Below are 19,864 nucleotides of genomic sequence, written 5' to 3' on the forward strand. Positions count from 1 at the left end.
ATTAGTCATCCTCTTACTTTCTATAAAGTAGAATCCAAGCAAAACACGCCCATGGGTAACAAATTAAAAGGTTCAGTAAAGTGCTTCGCACTGTACGAGCAAGTTAGGCAGAGTGTCTGATTAATGGTGGTGCAGTCTATGCAAAGAGAGTCTGAGTGAAGCTTTTTGTGCTTTAAAATGATCTTGGTCGCATACCCTTATAACGCAGGAGATCTAGAGAGTGAGTTACATTTTATTTTTTGCAGATGTTTTATTAACACATATGTGGTGTAATAAATTAATAAATATGAACTTTTATAACATGGCCTTGTTTGTGAGTAGGTTTGTGTTTGGCCGTGTCTGATCTGATCGGGAACAACAGCTCATCCTCACGACTCAGCAAACAAAATAACACCAAGCTGATATAACAGTTTTTGCATAAGACCTTGTTCACAAATATGTACAGATAAGTGACAAATTGGGACTTGAAGAGTGTAAACAGCTTCAATGCATTTGGCAAAGAGTGTGCAGAGTCTCTGGCATGCTAATGGCAGGAAGGAAAGTCTAAAAGATTCATCTTAAAGATGGAAGTAAGATGCTGCTCTGCATGGGTGACTTTATCCAAGGGGTTAGTGATGTAAGCACTGACCACTTGACCTATTAGGTGACACACACACACACACACACAGCCTTGAGCAGCTAGTTCTACATCTCATTTGGTGTTCTGCTCTTAGCGGGTTATGATCTGGCCTATATTCTCATGTTATTAACTCCACTACTAGGCACAAATATGTCACCTCACCCTGACCTTTCCAGTGTCATGCCACTATCAACACTGCTATTGTCATTGCTCAGCTGTCGGCAGCTGCAGTTTGAAAGCTTGTAAAACGAAAGGTCAATTTTGAAAATTTTAAGAATGCGTAAATATTGAGAAATGCTTGTTCATTTTACCTTTTGTGTCCAAGTCTAAAACTATGATACAATGTGGGTGTCACTTTATGAGGGCAAAGTTCTGGTGTTTCAGGTCCTGGTCCTTTGATGCGATGCAAATTTAGGTTGACCTCTAGTATTTTGGAGTGCCCATGGAATTTGATTCACATTTACATCACATTACAATTTCAAACTCATCATATCATTCAGCGACCTTCCGTGGCCTTTGGATGGTTCATCGTTCACAAGGCGACTCCCATCAGAATAGAAACGATTCATCATTGGAATAACCAAAGACGTAGAAGAATAACTTTTTAACTCAATTATTTTGAGAAATAACTTGGATTTCATATGCAGACAACAGCCTGGCTGAGATGTGATTGTAGTTTGTTCAGTTCACTCTCAGTCTGTCCCTAATTCTAGTAAATCTTATGGATCAACTTAAACTGTTTTCAAAACAGTTTGCAGCAAAGGAAGCATCCGAGGATTTGTTACAATCTTCCAAAAGGAAGCCATATATTTATATCCAGCCTGGGGCATTTGCCATCTCACCCTATATATCGCTTATGTCTACACTGGCAGGAAAACTTGTATTCATAGGTTATCACTCACTTGATGTGTGAAGGATGCCAAATTGGCAGTTTGCAGTGCTCGCCTGCTTGCCAAGCATGGCTCATTACACTCTTTGACCATGTTGGACACACTTGGGCAAGGAACCCATCTCCCAAATAAGACATCCATGAGCTGTTTGGTCGCAATGACTATCAGAGGCATATTGTGATTGTGACCTTTATTTTTGTGCCAAACATTTACGGAGGAACAACACATTTTCAAAATGAACTCCACACACTCAATGAGAAATCAACTCGGGCTCGGTAACAGAATTTGTTTTGGCTCTTTAAAGAATTAACTCAATGTAAGACCATGAAATTGGTTATGACTCGGTCTTTACTGGGTGCTACTTTTGTAGTCAGATACCATTCGTATTAATGCAATCATAGCCGTCCCATTAACTTTGGTGCAAGTCATGACCTGAGAGTCTGAAGGTCCCCTGCTTTCAATATTTAATGTCCTCTGTGATTAGCAATCATATTTTGGATAATGGTATATAAATTGTTGCATGCCTGTAACGGGTCATCTGAATTCTAATGACTACAATGCAAATTAAATTGTCATTGGTAATTACAATCTGAGAAATAGTTCTATTATTGCTTACTTGCAAAGTTTTCCAATGAATATAAAAACCCTCCTGAAAATAAACATTGTCACACACATTAACAACTAATATAATAATCAGCCCCATTTCAAAAGAAAATATTTTACATTACACCAGAATAAAATGAAGGCCTATGAAGCACTAATATCTCTTGAATATCTATTGAACAGACAGCAGTGGATCTACAGAGTTCCCAGTGTCAAAACACAGTACAGCAAGAGGGCGCTACAACAAACCCAATGCAAAATCAAATTGTATGCAGACCCATATAACAATACATTTACGTATATCACTTTTATATTGAATAGGATACCAACATATATCACCAACATTCAACTCAGCGTTTGGCATACTAAATTATTCATTCAAAATAAGATGGAGAAAAGTCCAAGTGTGTGACAGTAAAAGCAAAAAAACAAGATATGACATCTATCAGTGATGTGCTGTCCTTTTTTTTAACTGCGGAATGTATCGTAGAAATATACCGTCCATAGGTACATTTACTGTGCCAGAAAACTGACAAAAGTCCTAATGTGATGGGGTACATTGGCACTTGAAAGCCATCACTATCAGGAGCTTCTGTAAGCAAATTGTACTTGTGATAGACCTGTGATCTACATGAGATGACTAGTCCACAATACAAATTTAAACCAAAAAACTGCACCCTTTTTCAGACTGCAGAATAAGGTGCTTAGGTGGACGCTTTTACAGTCCACGATACAAAATCTTGCAAATCCTCAGTCATTCCTATACAACCCTTATAATAATAATAATTTAAAAATGTGGTATTATATTTTCTTGGGTTTTGTCTCAAGGCCATGGTATTGTATTGTTAAAACATCTTCATTGCGCTTTCAGGGCCGTGACCACCTCAAGTGATCAGCTGTAAGATGTGCAGCAGAGCCACCAACGCGCAGTACACACACTATATTCATGCATGCACTTGACTAAATGAAGGCCATACTCTCTCCCACTTCACTCTACAAAGCTAAAAATATGACTCACCATTAAACAACCTTAACGAGCATCGCCAATATTTTTTAAAATGTGATTCAGCTATAAATCAGCTGCACTGACATTGGAAAAGGGAAATGTTGTATGTTTGATCAATTATGTGCATTAGATCGGATACAGATTCATTCTGGGCCTGCAGACGATGCGTGTGCAAAGTGAGGAAACACCAGGATGTACAGTAAGCACCCCCTTAAAAAACAAGTTAGACTAGAGGGTGCCCTGCAGAAATGATAAACCACACCAATTCTCTCGGTGATGTAATAGCCGGGTATAAAAGTGTCTTGACCTAAAGCAGAATATGAAGAAGGGTAATGGCAGAATAAGTGAAGTGCCACATTATGATTATTTAAGAATGAACTACTTTAACTCGTGGATGGGAGTGTCTCTCTGTGTCAATTGCTTCGTTCAGCATCAGTAAATTGCCAGACGCTTATAGCAAGTTAAAGCTTCTACAAAAGGTGCAATAAAAGTCTTCATCTTAACAGGATCATATTTTAACAAATATAGTAAGAACTTTGCTTTTGTACAATTTACGTCTGCAACATATTCTGCAGACATCCTGACATTGTGATAAAATCTGAATCTCAAAACGTGGTTCAGAAAGTATTTCCATCTGTTGTACTTTTTACATACATTTTCATATACAAATAAAAAAATTGACATTAACTAACAACCGTCAATCCCAATCATTATTATCCAATATCATCTATGATGCCGCACTCCGTTACAGTTTTGCCATCCAGATGAAATGGAAATAATGCTACATTTGTACTGAAAAGGGTGGAGAAAGACATTTCAGCAGGCGCTGCACCCATTACAAATAGAGATCAAGAGTCATTTCTCTCTGTAGTACAACAAGTACGCTTTCAGTGACTCAGGCAGGGGCAGAGCCATTATTTGGTCTCTCAACATGTTCACTTGCTTAATGATTTCAATGTCACCAATGTCTTTTTCCTCCTCTTCCTCCACCTCCTTGTGTTCTTCTTCAGTGTGCTCCTCCTCCTCGCTCTCCACCGTTTGGGGTATCAGCTGGTTACCGACAAAAACGTAGGTATTGATGCGTCGCCGACGGCAGCGCCTGCGTTTGCGTTTCTGAGGGACTCTCTGCACCAGGCCCTTGCCCTGGCTGTCCTCGTTGGCCAGGTTTCGGAGAGTGCGGCGTATGTAGACCCGAGACAGATCCTGAAGGCTCCGCACAGCCACGGGGGCTGCGGAAGAGCAAAGACAACAGTTGTCCTTAAGGGCACAGCACGAGAACAGAAAAATAATCCATACAACTGTGACAGTCCTTCAACTAGGTCGGCATAAACAAGCGAGGCTGTCAAAGGGGAAATTGCGTCTCAGTGTTTCAAGGAAAGAAAATAACTGGTGCTATGAACCAGCCGCAGGGTTCGTCTCATCACTTTTAATATACTGTCTGACTTAATATTCCCTGCTTTGCACTTCTAGAGGGGTACTTCAAGGGGGTGAAATAAGAACAAGGACCTTCTTTCATGTGAAGACAGAGGTTGGAGGACTTACGCAGCTGGACAGCATCAGGCTTGTCTCCATCAGATCGGTTCTGCGGGACCAAAGGTGCGAAGGACACAGCCAAGATGTTTTTGCTCTCCCACATGCACTGACCAGTCCTGGTTATCTGGGTCAGCTGCAGAATGACAAAAGGAGTTGCAGAAAGCCTCAAAACTGAAGCACAGTCGAGGGTTTGAGCATTGTTGAGACTGCAACGTTAATGGGCTTTTCCAAGATGGCGCTCTCTCAAAAGTGTCCAGTGTTTTGGAGTCATGTGTTGTTGAGCAGCAGCACCAGCAGGCAAAGAAAGCAAATATGCACACACGCTGCTGTTGATGTTACCAATCTAGAGTATCCCTGTTATTGTCACAACAACCACACAAAGCACTGCAGTCTTGGTGCTTGACAATCTGTAGATTTTAGGGTTGAAGTAAACAACAAGAACCCTCAAAGGAGCTCTGTGGGATTATATCAGGGTTGTGGTGGCTTCTAATCGTTGGCGTGACGTGGCAACACTGCAACGCCTTGGATTGGAATCAAACCCAATCAAGTTTCGACGGTTCAGTCCAACTTTTCGACCGCGGCACCACATTCTGCTACGGTTTGGCCGAGCTGGTAATGTTTGAGCGCAGGTGTGTGTAAGGGGCTGGGTGATGAAACGCGAATGTAAATACAGCATGGGAGAGTGGGAGCGAGTCAGGGTTACACTTATTCCTACAAAAGTTCCATCACACTTTCTTTCCCCCATTTCCATTACAATTACATTGACAGGCATATAATTTGTATCCCAGACTACGTTTGTAAAACTCTAACATGTCTACGCTTTAATCCCATTTCCTGTGGACAAGCAGAGATGAAATTGTCCATTGGGGACTGGGAACCTGAGATTTGACTCGGTGCTCTTCAAGCGACAGTTTGAGTGATGGGTCCAGTTCCCGGCGTTCACCCTGAGCTCCAAGCACTGAACCTACACATTAACATCACCTGTGTGCTGAGAGGAAACGGGCGAGAGCAGGAAAAGTTCAAAGTACTTTACAGGGAACGGAACAGCACTTTTTCAACGCGCACAGTGGAATAGAAGGCTTTTATTTCCTTTTGTAGTAATGAAACTGAGTTTGTTGCTCACGTAAGCAATACCACAACACAGTCTGTTCTTTCCACTTTCCTTTCACACCGCAGCCACTGACCACATTAGAGGAGCTACTACCATGTCCAAATGGTTGTCGACTTTGTAAAGCCTTGTTTCATTTAATGAGATAAAAAAAAAAAAAACAACTAGATCAGCATTGGGCAATTGCGCTGAGCAGCAGCAGGAGCAGCAGCAGCAGTCTGCACGGTGCAGCTGGAACACAAGGTCGATGGGAAAATGCTGTTTACACGCCAAACTGTCTTCCACCTATCATTTTCAGATCATTTTCTAAGAATTCTCTGTCCCCGCAAACAGCAAAGGCGTGTTCTTCCCTCTTTTATAGTCAGCAAACAACAAAACTGTACAGCATTCATCCAGCGAGGGGTGGGGTTGAATGGATGGGCCCTTCTGGCGAACAATGGCGCGGTACTCCACTAGGTCCCAGATGGTTACAACTCCCATCTGTCACCTACTACACCATGATGACTTAAATTGCATTTCAGGACGGCTAATCACACTATTCTGGCGCTCTCATTAACGGTTTGTCTCCGCTTCTATTGACTGCACCAGGACCGAACATATTGAAACAAACAACACATTTGTCTGCAGGTCATGAATGGCACCCATTAATCAACCGTAAATGCTAAGACCGGCATGCGAAACGAGCAGGAAGTTTGCTTTGTCGCGTCGCTGTAACCACAATGTCTCTCGGTACTTTTTTATATCTAAGTAACATTCTTGAGAGCCCCTTGTGATGTTCTTTACACTGTGCCATCTTCAATTACGAAGTCGAATAAAGTCAAAGCTATTTCATTGCACTTTCCCCCTCGTGTTTGCGTTGTGGTGCGAATGTACACAGCACTTACCTGATCCTCTATAGGCATCACCAGGATTCCTCCAATTTTGAGCAGCACTTTCATGTAATTTTCGTGGTCCTTCTGCACTCCTGCGCCACAATAAATGCGATCGTACTGATGGCTGTCCGTCGAGATTTCCAGGCAATTCCCCACCACAAAGACGGGTTCGCAAAACTCAAACCTGCGGCACACAAATATCACCGCTAAGGCGAGAGCATGCGTGGAACATGTTTCACTTCTGTTTCACTTCTGTTTCACTTCTGTTTCCCCTCATTGCATTTTGCTTGGGGAGAATTATGCACCGAATTATTAATAAGTGAGCATGATGAAATTAAGATTTATTTGTAGGACAAACTCTTTAAGCCCAAAGGAGCAACATGTCAGAAAATTGGCAGGCACAAATGTTATTTGAATACAACTACTTTGACATTCACAGTCAGCTGTATTATTTGCTGCATTTTCTAAAGCATGTACTCACTTATCAAAGCTGTCACTGTTCTTTATGAAATCATCCAGTTTCTCTCTCGCGTATTCAACAACGTCCTTGTGGAGCTCGACACCGTGGTTCACACCAAATGGGCCTCGGGGAGAAAAACACTTTTGTTGAAATCAATCTTAACATAACACGGTGTTCCGACATAGAGCCTGGCCGCCGGTATGAAAAATGGCCATTTCTAGGACATGCGCCTCACTTTTACAGGAAATTTGTTTGTCTAGATTACAAAGCGCAGCTGAACATGCAAGCGGGGGACACTATACTTACCGATGATGAGGCCAACCATTGTGCTTAGGTAACCTGTTCCGCTGCCCAGATTAAGGAAAGAGAGTCCTGGCTGTAGCTTGAGGGCCTCCATCACCTCAGAGTATATACACGGTGCAGAGAGGTGTATGTTTCCATGCTTCCACGCCAAGTCTTTGTAGGCACTGTCCCGATAGCCGTCCAGATAGTAGTCGCCGCGGTCGATGGCCCGGAAAGCTTGTTCTACTTTTTCCGTGCGGATGTACTGGGCCTCCTTCAGATTATCAATGAGGTCATCATTGTCCTCCCCAGCGCTCACGGCTCCCCCCATGACGAAAAGAGAAGAGACACAAATGCAATACTCGGGATGAGCGCCGGCTCCTCACAGTGTCATGGAGATGGACCCGCTTGCGTGGAAGATCCTGCCTCAGTGACTCCTGTGTGCGGTCGGTTCAGTAAAGGCCCATGTCGGGGCGGCAAGGCAGCTAGGAGAAATGACACAAAACAAGTTATGGCGATGTGTGTGTACAGAATATACGGTAACACGTGTCATCTTGGTTTCACTGTCTTCTTACACAAATGCAATATATTGACAATGATAGTTAGAGTAGTGGAGCCAATACATAACGTCCATATTGGCCAGCAAGGATAAATGAGTGGTGTATGAACGTCACCTAATTGTTATACCTCTGCTAGTTGTGATGACATCATAGGTGTAAATGTGAGTTTGGATGAAATCATTGTTGTGACTTTGAACTTTGGATGAAAAAAATATCCACCCTTAGTCGCTCATTATAAATAAGAATCAACTACTTCTACTTCAGCGTCAGTTAAAATGACATAAACACATGTTGGTTTCTAAACATTTTACAGATGAATAGATCTCCAAAAATACCCCCCACTCCCACAGAGTTAGATGAATGAGGTTTTGCAGGGGATGCAGCCGAGGGAGACGAGTCTCAAATTTCCTCTCTGCCTTCTCAGCATCTCCACATCTGACTCAGCTAATAAAGATTAAATTCAGAGGTGACTTTGTAGCGAAAGTCCTACTAAGGTAAATTTCCCATCAGCCTTTTTCTTGGGCGCAACAGAATCATTGATTCACTCGCCGTTACGGATTTCACAGCAGGGATTTTGTATTTTGTTTAGTTTTCTTCCGACCACCCTGTTATGCATAACGCTTTGAGTTTCTAGCAGTTAAAAGAAAATCCTCCCAAAAATGGGTCAGAGGAGGTCTTTCACCAGCAGATTGCTTTTGGCCTCTGGCGTACAGTCTTACTAATGCTAATCCACAGCCTGTGAACTGGGGTCATTACTCACTCACTTTGTTAAGACAAATCAAAAACGACGAGCTAGGTAATTGCATTTTTGTTGTAGCAAGACCGGATCAGTGAAAAACAACAACTTCCTAAACAGTTCTGAGCCGACTATAACATATGGGATGATGTTCAGGTCTGACCCCCTGGTGTGTATAGGGAGAGAGAGAGTAAACTTGGGTCGTGCCCGGCTGCTCTGACCTGAATAGACACCTCACTGAATGTGTTGGATGACCAAACCTGTAACAAATCCTTATAGGCAACACAAGACTGAGGCCACATCTGAAACTAAATAAGGAGGACCTGATGTCAAGGCAGTACACAGGGTATGTACACACTGCTGTGCATCAAAGGGCAGACTGGGCTAAGCTCATAACCGGTCCGGGTTACTATATTTAGCAGTTTAAGCACAGACATTATCCATCTTGTATTTATCTTATTTTCATGTATAATTTGTTCTCTTTTGTCTCATGTTATTCCTATTACACACCTGGCCATTCGAGGAGAGAGAATCTATTTTTGTACTCTCTCTACAAAGGTTTCTTGCTTGTTTTCCCTCATTTGTTCAGCTTTTTGAGGGAGTTTTTCCATTGTCTTAAATTGAGGGTTGTCAGCCATTTCATGTGTGGGCCTGTAAAGCCCTTTGAGACATTCTATGAATCTGTGTGATAATGAGCAATACTAATAAACTTTACTTGACTTACTTTAATTGCATTGCGCACATTCAGGAGTTGTCTGTTACTTCAGATGTGTCGATCATATAAGCATGAACACGAGAAATCCAGATTTTAAACAAGTTAGTCGATCCCTAAATTAATGATCAATCCAAACAAAACATGCTGTATTGTATCATTAAACGATGACATAATAGTTCATTCTCTGCAGCAACTTAATACAATGACATCGACATGTAATCATAAATTCAGCATATAGACCAAAATATTAAGCTGGTTATACTACATACGAAAGAAAATTATCTAAGATACACATTTTTCTATCATATTGACTTTGTTAGTGTGTGTTTATTCCACGTGGTTTGCCAGAAAAACATGATCTATATCTGGCGTATCTGCATTCACGGACGCGTCTATGTTAACTCGACTGACACCGCGCGCAGCCAATCAGCTTGCCGCCTGATCACGTGCTGCAGTTGCCACACAGACAGCGACCTCTGAGCCAATCAGCGCTCGGAACACTCTCTGTCTGAGCACTGCGTGTGACAACGGGAGCAAAACAACAACAGTATTTTCGTCAAACATTATCAAACCGTGTCGCCATCACTGTTCTTTAACAGTTCTTACATGTGTTTGTGTTGGAATCACACGACGACACAAGTGCTCGATCCATAAACTGACAAATGCCGAATATGTGTGTTTGTATTCATCTCGCTTTTGTTCTCTCTTGCACTAGGAACACGCAGTTGCAGTTCAGCTCTCTGCAGTGCGATTAACCTCAATCTTTGGCAACAGTTAGTTAAACCGGTTTGTTAAATAGAGGTTGTCAAATACCTCCAATGAGCCTGAGCAACTGTTTTGAACCGAAGCAAACTGATGAACAAAAGAACGTACATTTCTCCCAGTATCTTACTGTTGTTTATGGTTTCGGGGGAGGGGGGAAAGACACTCACAAGCCCGCTGGCTAAACACACGCTGCAGGCAATTTGAAGCCGACGTGCAAAATGTGTGAACCGTGCAAACACTGGAGCCAAAGTAGCAGCTGGTCATGAGGGTTTAAAGCCGGAGCTGAGCGGATATGTTGGCCGTTCAAAGCACAGCTGAGTTACGAGTCAAACCTGGCTAATGTTAGCGTTAGAGGGCCTGAGTGCGCCATCACCAAAACAAGAGACAAAGCAGGTTAGGTAAGCACGTTTCACCAGCGAACAACCGCACAACACGACCCAGTCTGCGTCCCGACAAGACAGCCACAATCCAAACACGACTAACTCAGGAGGGAACTGGGAAGAAATGCCCGAAAAAGACAACAAGAGGAATACTCACAATGTCGTGTCGCATTAACTCACTCCTGTAAACTGAATGCTGCGACGCTGAGTGAGTGTGTGTGAGCGCCCGGTGTGTGTTAGCGGTGACAGGCTGCCCTCGGAGGTTAACCAAGATAACTATCTAGTCGAAAAGGCAAAACAAGTCATGAGCAGCCGCCGTGCCGAAGTGGGAGAAAGCTGAACAGCTGGGAAGAAGAGGATGTAAACACTAGTCACGTGGTTTCGTCATGTTGACGATACAGGGAAGTGTGGCTCGAATCTCTCTCTATCTATCTATCTATCTATCTATCTATCTATCTATCTATCTATCTATCTATCTATCTATCTATCTATCTATCTATCTATCTATCTGTAAACTAACAGATAAATACTAATTGACTAATAAGTTATAAAAGACAATAACTTTGTAGAATTATCATGACTGATCCACTGGATAATCCATTGTAGTATTGTATTAGCCTTTAACCCTCGATTACATATCCTGAGCTGAACCTTCCTCCTAACCTCACAGAGTTCCCTGCAGTCATAACCTAAATTTATCCTGCAGCTGGTTTACAGCCAGCTCAGTCAGTGGGTTAAAGGATCCCCAGGAGTCAGCAGATACAGGCAAGTCTACTGTAAACTGTAGTCAGCTTTCAGTCTGCTTAGATTTGCAATTGTTGTCACTCAGATGTCAGGGGACTTCCTAATTAGTCCATAACACTAAGCAGTTAAGTATAAAGTTAACTTTCACACAGTCATAGCAAAGACAGGGAATTAATTCTCCAGGGAGATTCAAAATAAGGTGTGGGCTAGCTTAGAAGTTTGGAGGAGCAGTGAACATCCTTGATTTAAGCTTTGTGACAGTGAAACACTGAGAGAAAACAATAGCTTTTAAACCAGTTTTGTAAGCCCAAGAGGTAGGAGGAGTTATGTGGCCTATAAAGGAGTATTTCATGCCTCCTCTAACCCGAAAACTTGCAAAATCAGCAATTTAGAGATATGTGGTTTTAATGCCAAACCTTTTCTCCAGCCAAGCTGAATTTTAAAACATCAAAGCATGTGTGCGATTACTATTCTGTTCATTAGTATTCAGAGCAGCATGGGCATTGTTGACTTCATTCGCTGTTATCAAAACACTGTCTTGTGTGTGCAGAAGTATTATTTGCAGAGTGTGCTGCTATTTTCCCCGGGGGTTTCCTGCTACAGAATTTGTTTACTTTGCTCATCTGCGGTTTAATTGTCAAACATTGAGGTATTCAATCCCTTTGTGTATTTAACAAAGTTTGTAGTCATGGCTACAAACTTTGTTAAAAGCTGTGCACTGTTTCATTTTAATATCTATGACCTATTATTGATCAAAACCTCCACTTTAGGTGTACCAGCACCAAAGCAATATGTGATAAATATCCAGTCCATATGTTAAATGGTTTGTTAAAGAACTGCTTCAGAGGTCAGAGAATGTGTATGAGGACATCAAACTACTTGATACATATCCTTTCCCCAACAGTGTATGTAACAGGAATAGGCTGTGGAGGGGCTGTCAACAGTGCCTGAATGCATCATTACTTCACAAATGGTTGAGAATATGCTCTTTAACCTAACTTACCTCACTTAATGGAGTATTTCCTTTGTTGTTGTATATTTTTATCGAAGCAAGCATTTGACATGATATTGATAGGACATTTTGGAGATCGTTTTTTATACAGAAAGAGGGGGGAAAGGAGAGAGGGATAGAGAAAGGAATATGTTTCCTTTTCCTTATTCAACTCCTTCCACCCAATAACCTGAATTTAAAATTGAGCTACTGATTCCCCTTGTGGTGAATGGGGGTACTTGGGGGGACTCCAAAGTTTTTGGTTACCAAATCAGACTCCATCAGTAGGAGGCGCTACAGAGACATGATATCTTCCACAGAGTTGAAACAAGGAGTTCAGCAAATGTAGCTTTAGAGCTGGATTTGATGATCTTTGACAACACCAGTAATCATTGAGTTCACGAAAGCAACAGCAGCATTCATAAATAGGCATACAAGGCATGTTGACTTGTTTAAGAAAAACTATTTGACATTTATTTGTAACTTTGAAAACTGCCACTGGGATCTACCATTGTTGCAAACTGTCTCTGTTGATGGTCTTTTGCCTTGATTCGTCTGCCTACCTTGGTTTAGCAGTGCATCCATGTTGTTGTAACAGTAGGAATGTAAATTAAAAAAATACACAGTACTTGGAAATTGATATTTTATTAAACTGGATATATCAAAGGAGAATATGATGTTCAATATGATCCCCGAACTGACTGGTTATCTTCATTTCACTGACCACTCCGTCCTGTTCTAGATGTAATGGTTGATATACGCCACCAGGTGTCGCTAATGCCAAAGGAGAGTTGGCAACTATGGCACGTGTGTTCCCTTGAAAATGTGTTTAATCAAAAGCGTGAGACCACAACAGCATTTGAAAAGTTTATTTCTACCATACACAAACTGTACAACACAGCGCATATCTGTTTATTATGAAATAGTAAAAGTAATAGGAAGTTTCAATTTACAAACTACTTCAACTGAAAAAGCATTACATTTTAATGTAAAAGAAAAGAAAATACAATACAATTTCATATCATACTAATATCGTTCCACAAAAAACCATTTCACATTACAAAACATCAAATACTAACAGGGAAAAATAAATATTATTCACAAAACTTCCTGAGCAAACAATGTGTGGTATAGGAATTAAATATAAGAAATTATAAATAAAAGATTGTTAGGCTTAAAGAATGTGATTCCATTTTAAATGATTAAAATTCTTTAATTAAATCATATTGGGTGTTTGGATAAAAGACACGGCCTTTACATTTTCTAAAATTTGGCTTTTTTTGCTGTTACATTTTTTTCTACGAATGTGCTAAGCAACATCTTTGATTTTCATTTGAATTTTCACTTTTCTCTTGAGAGACATGTAGACTCATGTAGAGACGTGTCAGATCCAGTGATGTAACTACTGTGTCCTATTTCCCTCTTTTTTGTTGAAATCAAGGGCAATATGGTGAACCAAAAAAATTATAAATAATTGGAATACAAAAGTGCAATTGATGCAAACAAACAAGTGATTAGCCAACAACTATAATTTGTCTGTTTTAACTTTTTTTTTTATCCTTTTTCGTCTTTCTTTTGCAGCCAAAATGCAAATTGTAGTGGTTGTCAGCTTTGTATCTGAAGTAGCAGCTATTATAGTCCTGCTCTAAGCATTTTAAACATAATCAAAGCGTACCACTTGTCGAAATGTTAAGGCTTGTAAGCAATTTCAAATAACTGAGATGGAAGTTTCTCCATAATTCTCGCCTTTATTTTCTCCTTCATGGTCACAAAATCAAAATCGACACCAGATTTTTTATTTTTTTTAAAGTTCAGTCGTAATATTCCAAAATCTGACTCTGAGATTACAGCTACTGAGACGATAGCATTTAAACAGTCATCAGGAACGTTTCCTATATGAAAATAATTGTACTGTATAATAAATTAGACACCATCCACATAATACTGTCCTACCACAAAACATAGTACTTGTATATTCTTATGGATTCATATACATTTAGGCACATACTATATGCACACCCCCATGAGTGTGCACAGAAGGCAGTTTAATATCTATATATTAAAAAAAAGACATCTTGACAAAGTGGATTTTGTTTTTGATGTGTTGTCGTTTGCACTCTTCTAGTTGCTCCATATGCAAAGCAGAATGTCACATTCGGTCCACTGCAAGAAATGATCACTGACTGATGTTGCATTTTGCTCAGTACCACTTCCTTGCGTTCAGCCTTTAAAGTTATTGGTTCAGAAAAAGGTACAGTACAGTGCATTGCATTTCTTTTTATCTCAGTCTTCACTTCGTCTCACCATACATTCAGCTTCCAATGAAGAATAGAAAGCAAAAGCGATGCTTAAAAATATTGATGCTTGGTACTTTTGGTAGGCTTTTACTTTGAAGGGAGATCCAACTTACTGTCTAATATAAGTTTTCAACACTAGATGGCGAAAGTATGCCATGAAATTGGAATGTGCTTCTATGTAATTTACAATGTGCAGAAAAAGTCAACAGATTTATCAATATCAAGCATTTACAACTATAGAAATAAATAAAAACTGAGGAAATAAATACACAGATGAACAAATATAATAAATAGCGATAATATAAGAATGACATGAACACGTACAGATTCAAATCAAGCAAACCATACAAAATCATTAAGTGCAAGAGGGGTAGAAATCTCACCAGGATAAACATATCAAGTGAATGCAGAAACGGTAAAAGCATCACAAATCTGGCTGGTAATTTTCTCAGTGCAGTGTTTTTACTGGGAAATGCCAAACACATTTCCAAAAGCCTTGTCTTATACATGCAGCCAAGCCAGCACTCTTCAGTAAAATAGAGCTATCTAGTGCCATTATCCCAAGTCAAAGAAACCTCTTGGTAGCTCTACAGCTTAGACATGGATGCCCTTAATAGCCTGTTTGATATTATCCAAGAGGGCCTTGCACTCTGGAGAGTATTCATGCTCCGAGTTGTTGTACATATCAGTTAATGTGTTCACATAGGCTTCAAAATTATGCTCACTGATGGGTCCCTGCAACAAAAACAGGTTTAACTATTAGTAAAAACAACAAAAGGACACAGATAGAAAATGTGATTTCATCCAGAACAGGTTAGACATAATGAGCTGTAGTGAGGTCTGTGGTCAAGGTTTACTGTACCATTTGAGGCAGCTGAATGTCTGTTAGACTGTTAATGAGAGCTTGGCTAAGGCGAGCGAGCTCCTTCAGAAGGCTGTCGTTGTGCTGTTCGATCAACTTGTTTTCCTCTTCGATCGTCTTCAGGTTACATTCCATAGAGGAAATCTGCTTTCGGATAAGAAAGAATCTGTCAAATTCAGGCAATGGCGGATCTCAAAAGGCCCCAGTCTCTAAAAGGTGCCATCTGTGATCCCAAACTAAACAAAAGGGTCAGTCTACCACGAACATCAAAAGGCTCCACTGCTACTGCCTTAATACTGAGACCAACACTAGACAACAACTAATCTAAGTTATTCATGTTTCCTGAATAATACCTATTAAAGGTTTAGTGAACCTTAAGTAGAACTGGCCTATATATTCGATTATAATCAGTTGACAAATGGACAAATAGTTTTTTCATCATTAATTCAAATTGTTCAATCATATGTGTGAATTTGGCCCAAATATTCACACATATTAATGACTCTAATGCTTTGTAACGCAGCTTGTCGGTGTAAATACTTACCTGGGTTTGAAGTTGCATCATGTCTGCTTCTATTTTCATGTTGGATTCGTTCAGTTCATTTATTTCATGATCCAAGTGTTGGACCTCATCTTTGTTTTCAACGCCTGTGTCAAAAGTGAGAATCCAATTTGTAATGTAGCAATTGAGATTTTTTTACATGTTTTAATACCAAGATAGATAAATAAGATGTATTACTATAGTGCTACAAAATACTGAACCAGCTTCCTACCACATGGGTGTCAGACTATCTTACCACTGCTGGCTTTCAGTTTGATAGTCATCATCTCCTCTCCTGAGTGCTTTTTCTTGATACTCTGTGCATTCAGAGGGCAACCCGACAAGCTGGTTCAAAGGGTGATAAACGTCGTGTTTAGGCGAGAGAATAAACAAAACAGAGAAACTTCAGCATCAATAGAGATTATGGAAGGAAATAAAGGTGCTATTGTAAGAACACAACATGTCGCCCAGCAGCATTGTTTGGAGATAAAATGGAGGACAGGCGGCCTTACCTTCTGTGAGTAGCAAACACATTATTGGCATGTCCAAGGCCATTGCAGCCAGGCAAAGGACAATGGGGCAGTTCCTGTTTATTGGCCTTCCAGGCAAAGGGCAGCCCGTTGATGGACGACTCCTTCTGTCTTTTGGCAGCTAGTGGACAACTGCCTGCACTGCGGTGGGATGTGTATTTTCCCGATATATGGCCCTGCCCATCACATCCAATTACTGGACACCTACCAGAGACACAAACAAAGGGATATATGGCTGCACTCGGGCATCTTACACAGTGTCAAGGGTAAGGATTGTTGTCAATAACCTGCGTTAAAGGTAACAATCACAGGCTTCACCGTGTCACAGATGAAGAAAAGAAACATCAGTGCATTTTAAAATGATAATGAGTGTTCAATGCCAAAACTAAATCAGTCTCTGCGCTGATCTCAATCTCTTTCAATAACTAGACCGGAAGATTTGTTTAACCATTAAGCTGATTAATCCAGCCAAATGTTGATTAAAAATGAATGCACCAAAACTAGAAATGGATTCAAATAATCACATTAGTTATAAGTTACTAATCCACTCCAAGTTTAGTCGGAACAAACGGTGTGTTCAGTGCATACATTGAGGTTACTGATGTTTGTGCTTAAAACACATGAGCACAACTCGCCGCTGAATCTCATTAAGAGTTTGTCAGCTGCATTTCAGGTCTGTTTTCCGCGGGTCAGTAATGGAGTGACATGAATTACAGATAATTGTCATGTGTCCCCTCATGCGAAAGAATGTAATTTCGAGGTTGCTCACCCTTTCCCTTATTGATAAAGGTGAAAGGTCACCTGAGATGATACAAATGGCACGCGCCGTGTAGAGTGCTGCTGCAAAAAGCCTGTTTCAGCATTTTGTTACTCGGCAGAACAGCAGCACTTAGAGGACAAAACAACAGCAGTCCCATTACTTACATCTACCACAGGTAGGTAGCTTGATGCAAGGCACCAGGACAATGGAGGCATGCCATATGGCCCACTATTTACAATAATCTAGGGACATTTGCTACCCTCCCCCTTTCCCTTTCTCTCTAAATGTGTATGAGATCTATTCCAGTCTAATTCCTAAGCTCATGCCCTTGCATTAGTAATTAAAAAGAAAAAATCAGTGTCCAGATGTATAAGTAAACAAGGGCTCATATATCTGACTTTGGATTTAAACAGCAAACCAATTACATTATTTTTCCAATAACACTTTCTGAGACGACTGTGTGTCCACTGATTAAGCCTCAACTAAGCGCAATGGCACAGCGGCGTTTCAATATTTTCTTAATATACTATAATTACAAAGAAAGCACTCAGTGAAAAGTGATAAGCCAGAATTCCATTCAGAAATAGGAAGCGCCTTTAAAAAAAACACACACTCAAAAAACATTCCGCTAATCCTTAGAAATAATTCACTAATGTTACAACAATCAAAGTATTATTTTATTTGTTTAACTTAATGGCCTGCAGGTATAATGCCCGTGACGCATTCTCACAGTGTTTTCTTTCACACAGAAACACACAACAGCACGGGAAAAACCTCTTACTTCATCTCTTGCTCATCTTTGTCGTCCTTGCTTGGTGTGAGCTTCAATCCTCCCTTTCTGGCACGTGGACACCCTGACAGGCTAAAAATGATTAGAGGCAGACGGGATTAGCAAATCGAGAGAAGGAAGTTGAAATAGAAGCAGAAATATGTATTTATAGAGGCAGTTATCAAGAAAATCCTAGAAATGAAGCTAGATGGATAAGATAGATAGATGGATGGATGGATGGATATATAGATACATAAATTGATCAAAAAGTGCAGCGCGCTTGTGGCATAAAGTGAGACTCCCGCCATCTGTTTGTTTTGCTTAATATCACATTTCTGTCATGCATGTGACAAATCTAATTCATGCTCAGCGGTGACGGATTTTCTCCGCTACCTTCTGTGTGAAGCATAGTTCCCAGTCACGTGTCCGGATCCATCACAACCAGGTGTTGGGCACCTGCAGGTTGAGAGACGCAGAGACCAGGTGCTTTTTACAGCAAAAACACTGCAAGATGATTCAGACTTAACATGCAGAAAAAGCAACAAATACGACTGCATGACTGCGTACAGTAAGATTTCCAAAGGTAAAAGGAGCGTCAGACACAAAAACAAGCTGAGTAGTTTATTGTGAAAAATTCACAAGAGTTTTTAAAGCACATACTTTAGTTCCTGAGAGTTGGCTGCCATCAGTGATTTGAGTGTTTTGTCAGCCAGGGGACATCCAGACACACTGGAGAGGATAAAGAGCTAACAGTCAGTCTTTGATCACTGCTGAATTAAATTAGAAAATGAGTCTGAATGCATATTTATATAAATTATTTGGAAAACAATCCCCCACCTTTCAACAATTTCAAGAGATGACGGAGGATATGATACAGGCTTTATGACAAAACGTAAAATTGTCACAATTAAACAATCAGCATTGTTCCCTTCATTCATATACCTACTCGCTGCTGCTAATGAGTGTGTAATTAATTACAGTACCTTCGATGTGATGCATAATTCCCCGTCACATGGCCGCTGCCGTCACAGCCTGGGGTCGGACAGCTGCGGGAGAACATAAGCATTTAATACACTCATTACCCTGCCTCACACACACGCGCACACACACACACACACACACACACGCTTGCTGCCAAGCGTGCTTGAATCTCTCTTTTACACCGAGACCTTTTCATGAGCATTAAGGGGAAAAGAGTTAGTACAGCAGGAAATTTAGTAGAAAATTATTCAATTGCGCAACATTTAATTGAACTAATGTTGCCGAGGGGAATCTGAGGTTTGCTGTGCTGTGGAAACTAGAGGGTCCTAATATTTGGTGGTGGTGGTGATTGTCAAGAGGAGACCCAGCAGAGCATGCACTCTAACTACAAGAGTCAGGAGTTGTAAAGCTTGTACGGGCATACAGGTAGAAAACTCACTTTCAATTAGATACAGTACATTTCTTCTCCTCATGAACCTGCAGACATACCAGTCACAATCTGTGATATATCATGCATGATGGAATCAACATGGACAGTGAGTTTACTTATCGTCCTATTAAAGCAAAGGTGCGGCCTGGAGGTTGCCGCTCTATTATGAATACTGGCCATCTGCCCGCTAACCTTCTTAAAGGGAAACTCACATTATCCACAGTTGAACGAACAATAATGCTTTGCGAGATGTTTGGCCCCTCCCCTGTAAAACGACCCCCCGTGTGGTGAATGCAGCCTACCTCAGCAGCTCTTTCTTTGAGTCGCGTAATAGCAGTTTAGCTTTGGGGCTCAGCATGCTGGGGTCTCCTTGGTAGTGTTGGTCCTCCAGAGAGACCTGATCAAAATCCTCCTGTTGGGGAAACAAGTA

The 19,864-nt window shown here is 40.8% G+C and overlaps 3 protein-coding genes across 4 annotated transcripts in view; all 3 read right to left on the reverse strand.

Moving 5' to 3' along the window:
* The window catches only part of rb1cc1 (RB1-inducible coiled-coil 1), a 75,285-nt gene that overhangs the window by 1,352 nt on the left and 54,069 nt on the right, over positions 1–19,864 (reverse strand). The gene's annotated exons all lie outside the window — the stretch shown is intronic.
* pcmtd1 (protein-L-isoaspartate (D-aspartate) O-methyltransferase domain containing 1) lies at positions 1,685–10,891 on the reverse strand. 2 transcript variants are annotated; one of them, XM_076144693.1, is made up of 7 exons: positions 10,687–10,891; positions 9,394–9,497; positions 7,398–7,858; positions 7,113–7,215; positions 6,644–6,815; positions 4,661–4,784; positions 1,685–4,347 (listed from the first exon to the last, which is right to left on the reverse strand). In XM_076144693.1, exons 3-7 carry the CDS (start codon positions 7,702–7,704, stop codon positions 3,974–3,976), a joined length of 1,080 nt encoding a protein of 359 aa, XP_076000808.1. In that variant the 5' UTR covers positions 7,705–7,858; positions 9,394–9,497; positions 10,687–10,891; the 3' UTR covers positions 1,685–3,973. The 2 variants fall into 2 exon arrangements, with proteins under 2 accessions (XP_076000808.1, XP_076000807.1); XM_076144692.1 differs by lacking the exon at positions 9,394–9,497.
* Positions 13,805–19,864, reverse strand: part of st18 (ST18 C2H2C-type zinc finger transcription factor) — a 40,560-nt gene continuing 34,500 nt past the window's right edge. The window contains exons 14-23 of the mRNA XM_076144733.1: positions 19,737–19,846; positions 19,007–19,069; positions 18,684–18,752; positions 18,417–18,479; positions 18,036–18,116; positions 16,477–16,698; positions 16,221–16,309; positions 15,968–16,071; positions 15,424–15,570; positions 13,805–15,296 (exon numbers count right to left, since the gene is read on the reverse strand). Coding sequence (XP_076000848.1) covers positions 15,156–15,296; positions 15,424–15,570; positions 15,968–16,071; positions 16,221–16,309; positions 16,477–16,698; positions 18,036–18,116; positions 18,417–18,479; positions 18,684–18,752; positions 19,007–19,069; positions 19,737–19,846 — 1,089 coding nt within the window. The 3' untranslated portion in view covers positions 13,805–15,155. The remainder of the gene's footprint in view (positions 15,297–15,423; positions 15,571–15,967; positions 16,072–16,220; positions 16,310–16,476; positions 16,699–18,035; positions 18,117–18,416; positions 18,480–18,683; positions 18,753–19,006; positions 19,070–19,736; positions 19,847–19,864) is intronic.

This window comes from Genypterus blacodes, unplaced genomic scaffold, assembly GCF_046128005.1.
Source record: "Genypterus blacodes isolate CSIRO-AG114 ecotype Tasmania unplaced genomic scaffold, CSIRO-AGI_Gbla_v1 ptg000029l_1, whole genome shotgun sequence".
Lineage (NCBI taxonomy): Eukaryota > Metazoa > Chordata > Actinopteri > Ophidiiformes > Ophidiidae > Genypterus > Genypterus blacodes.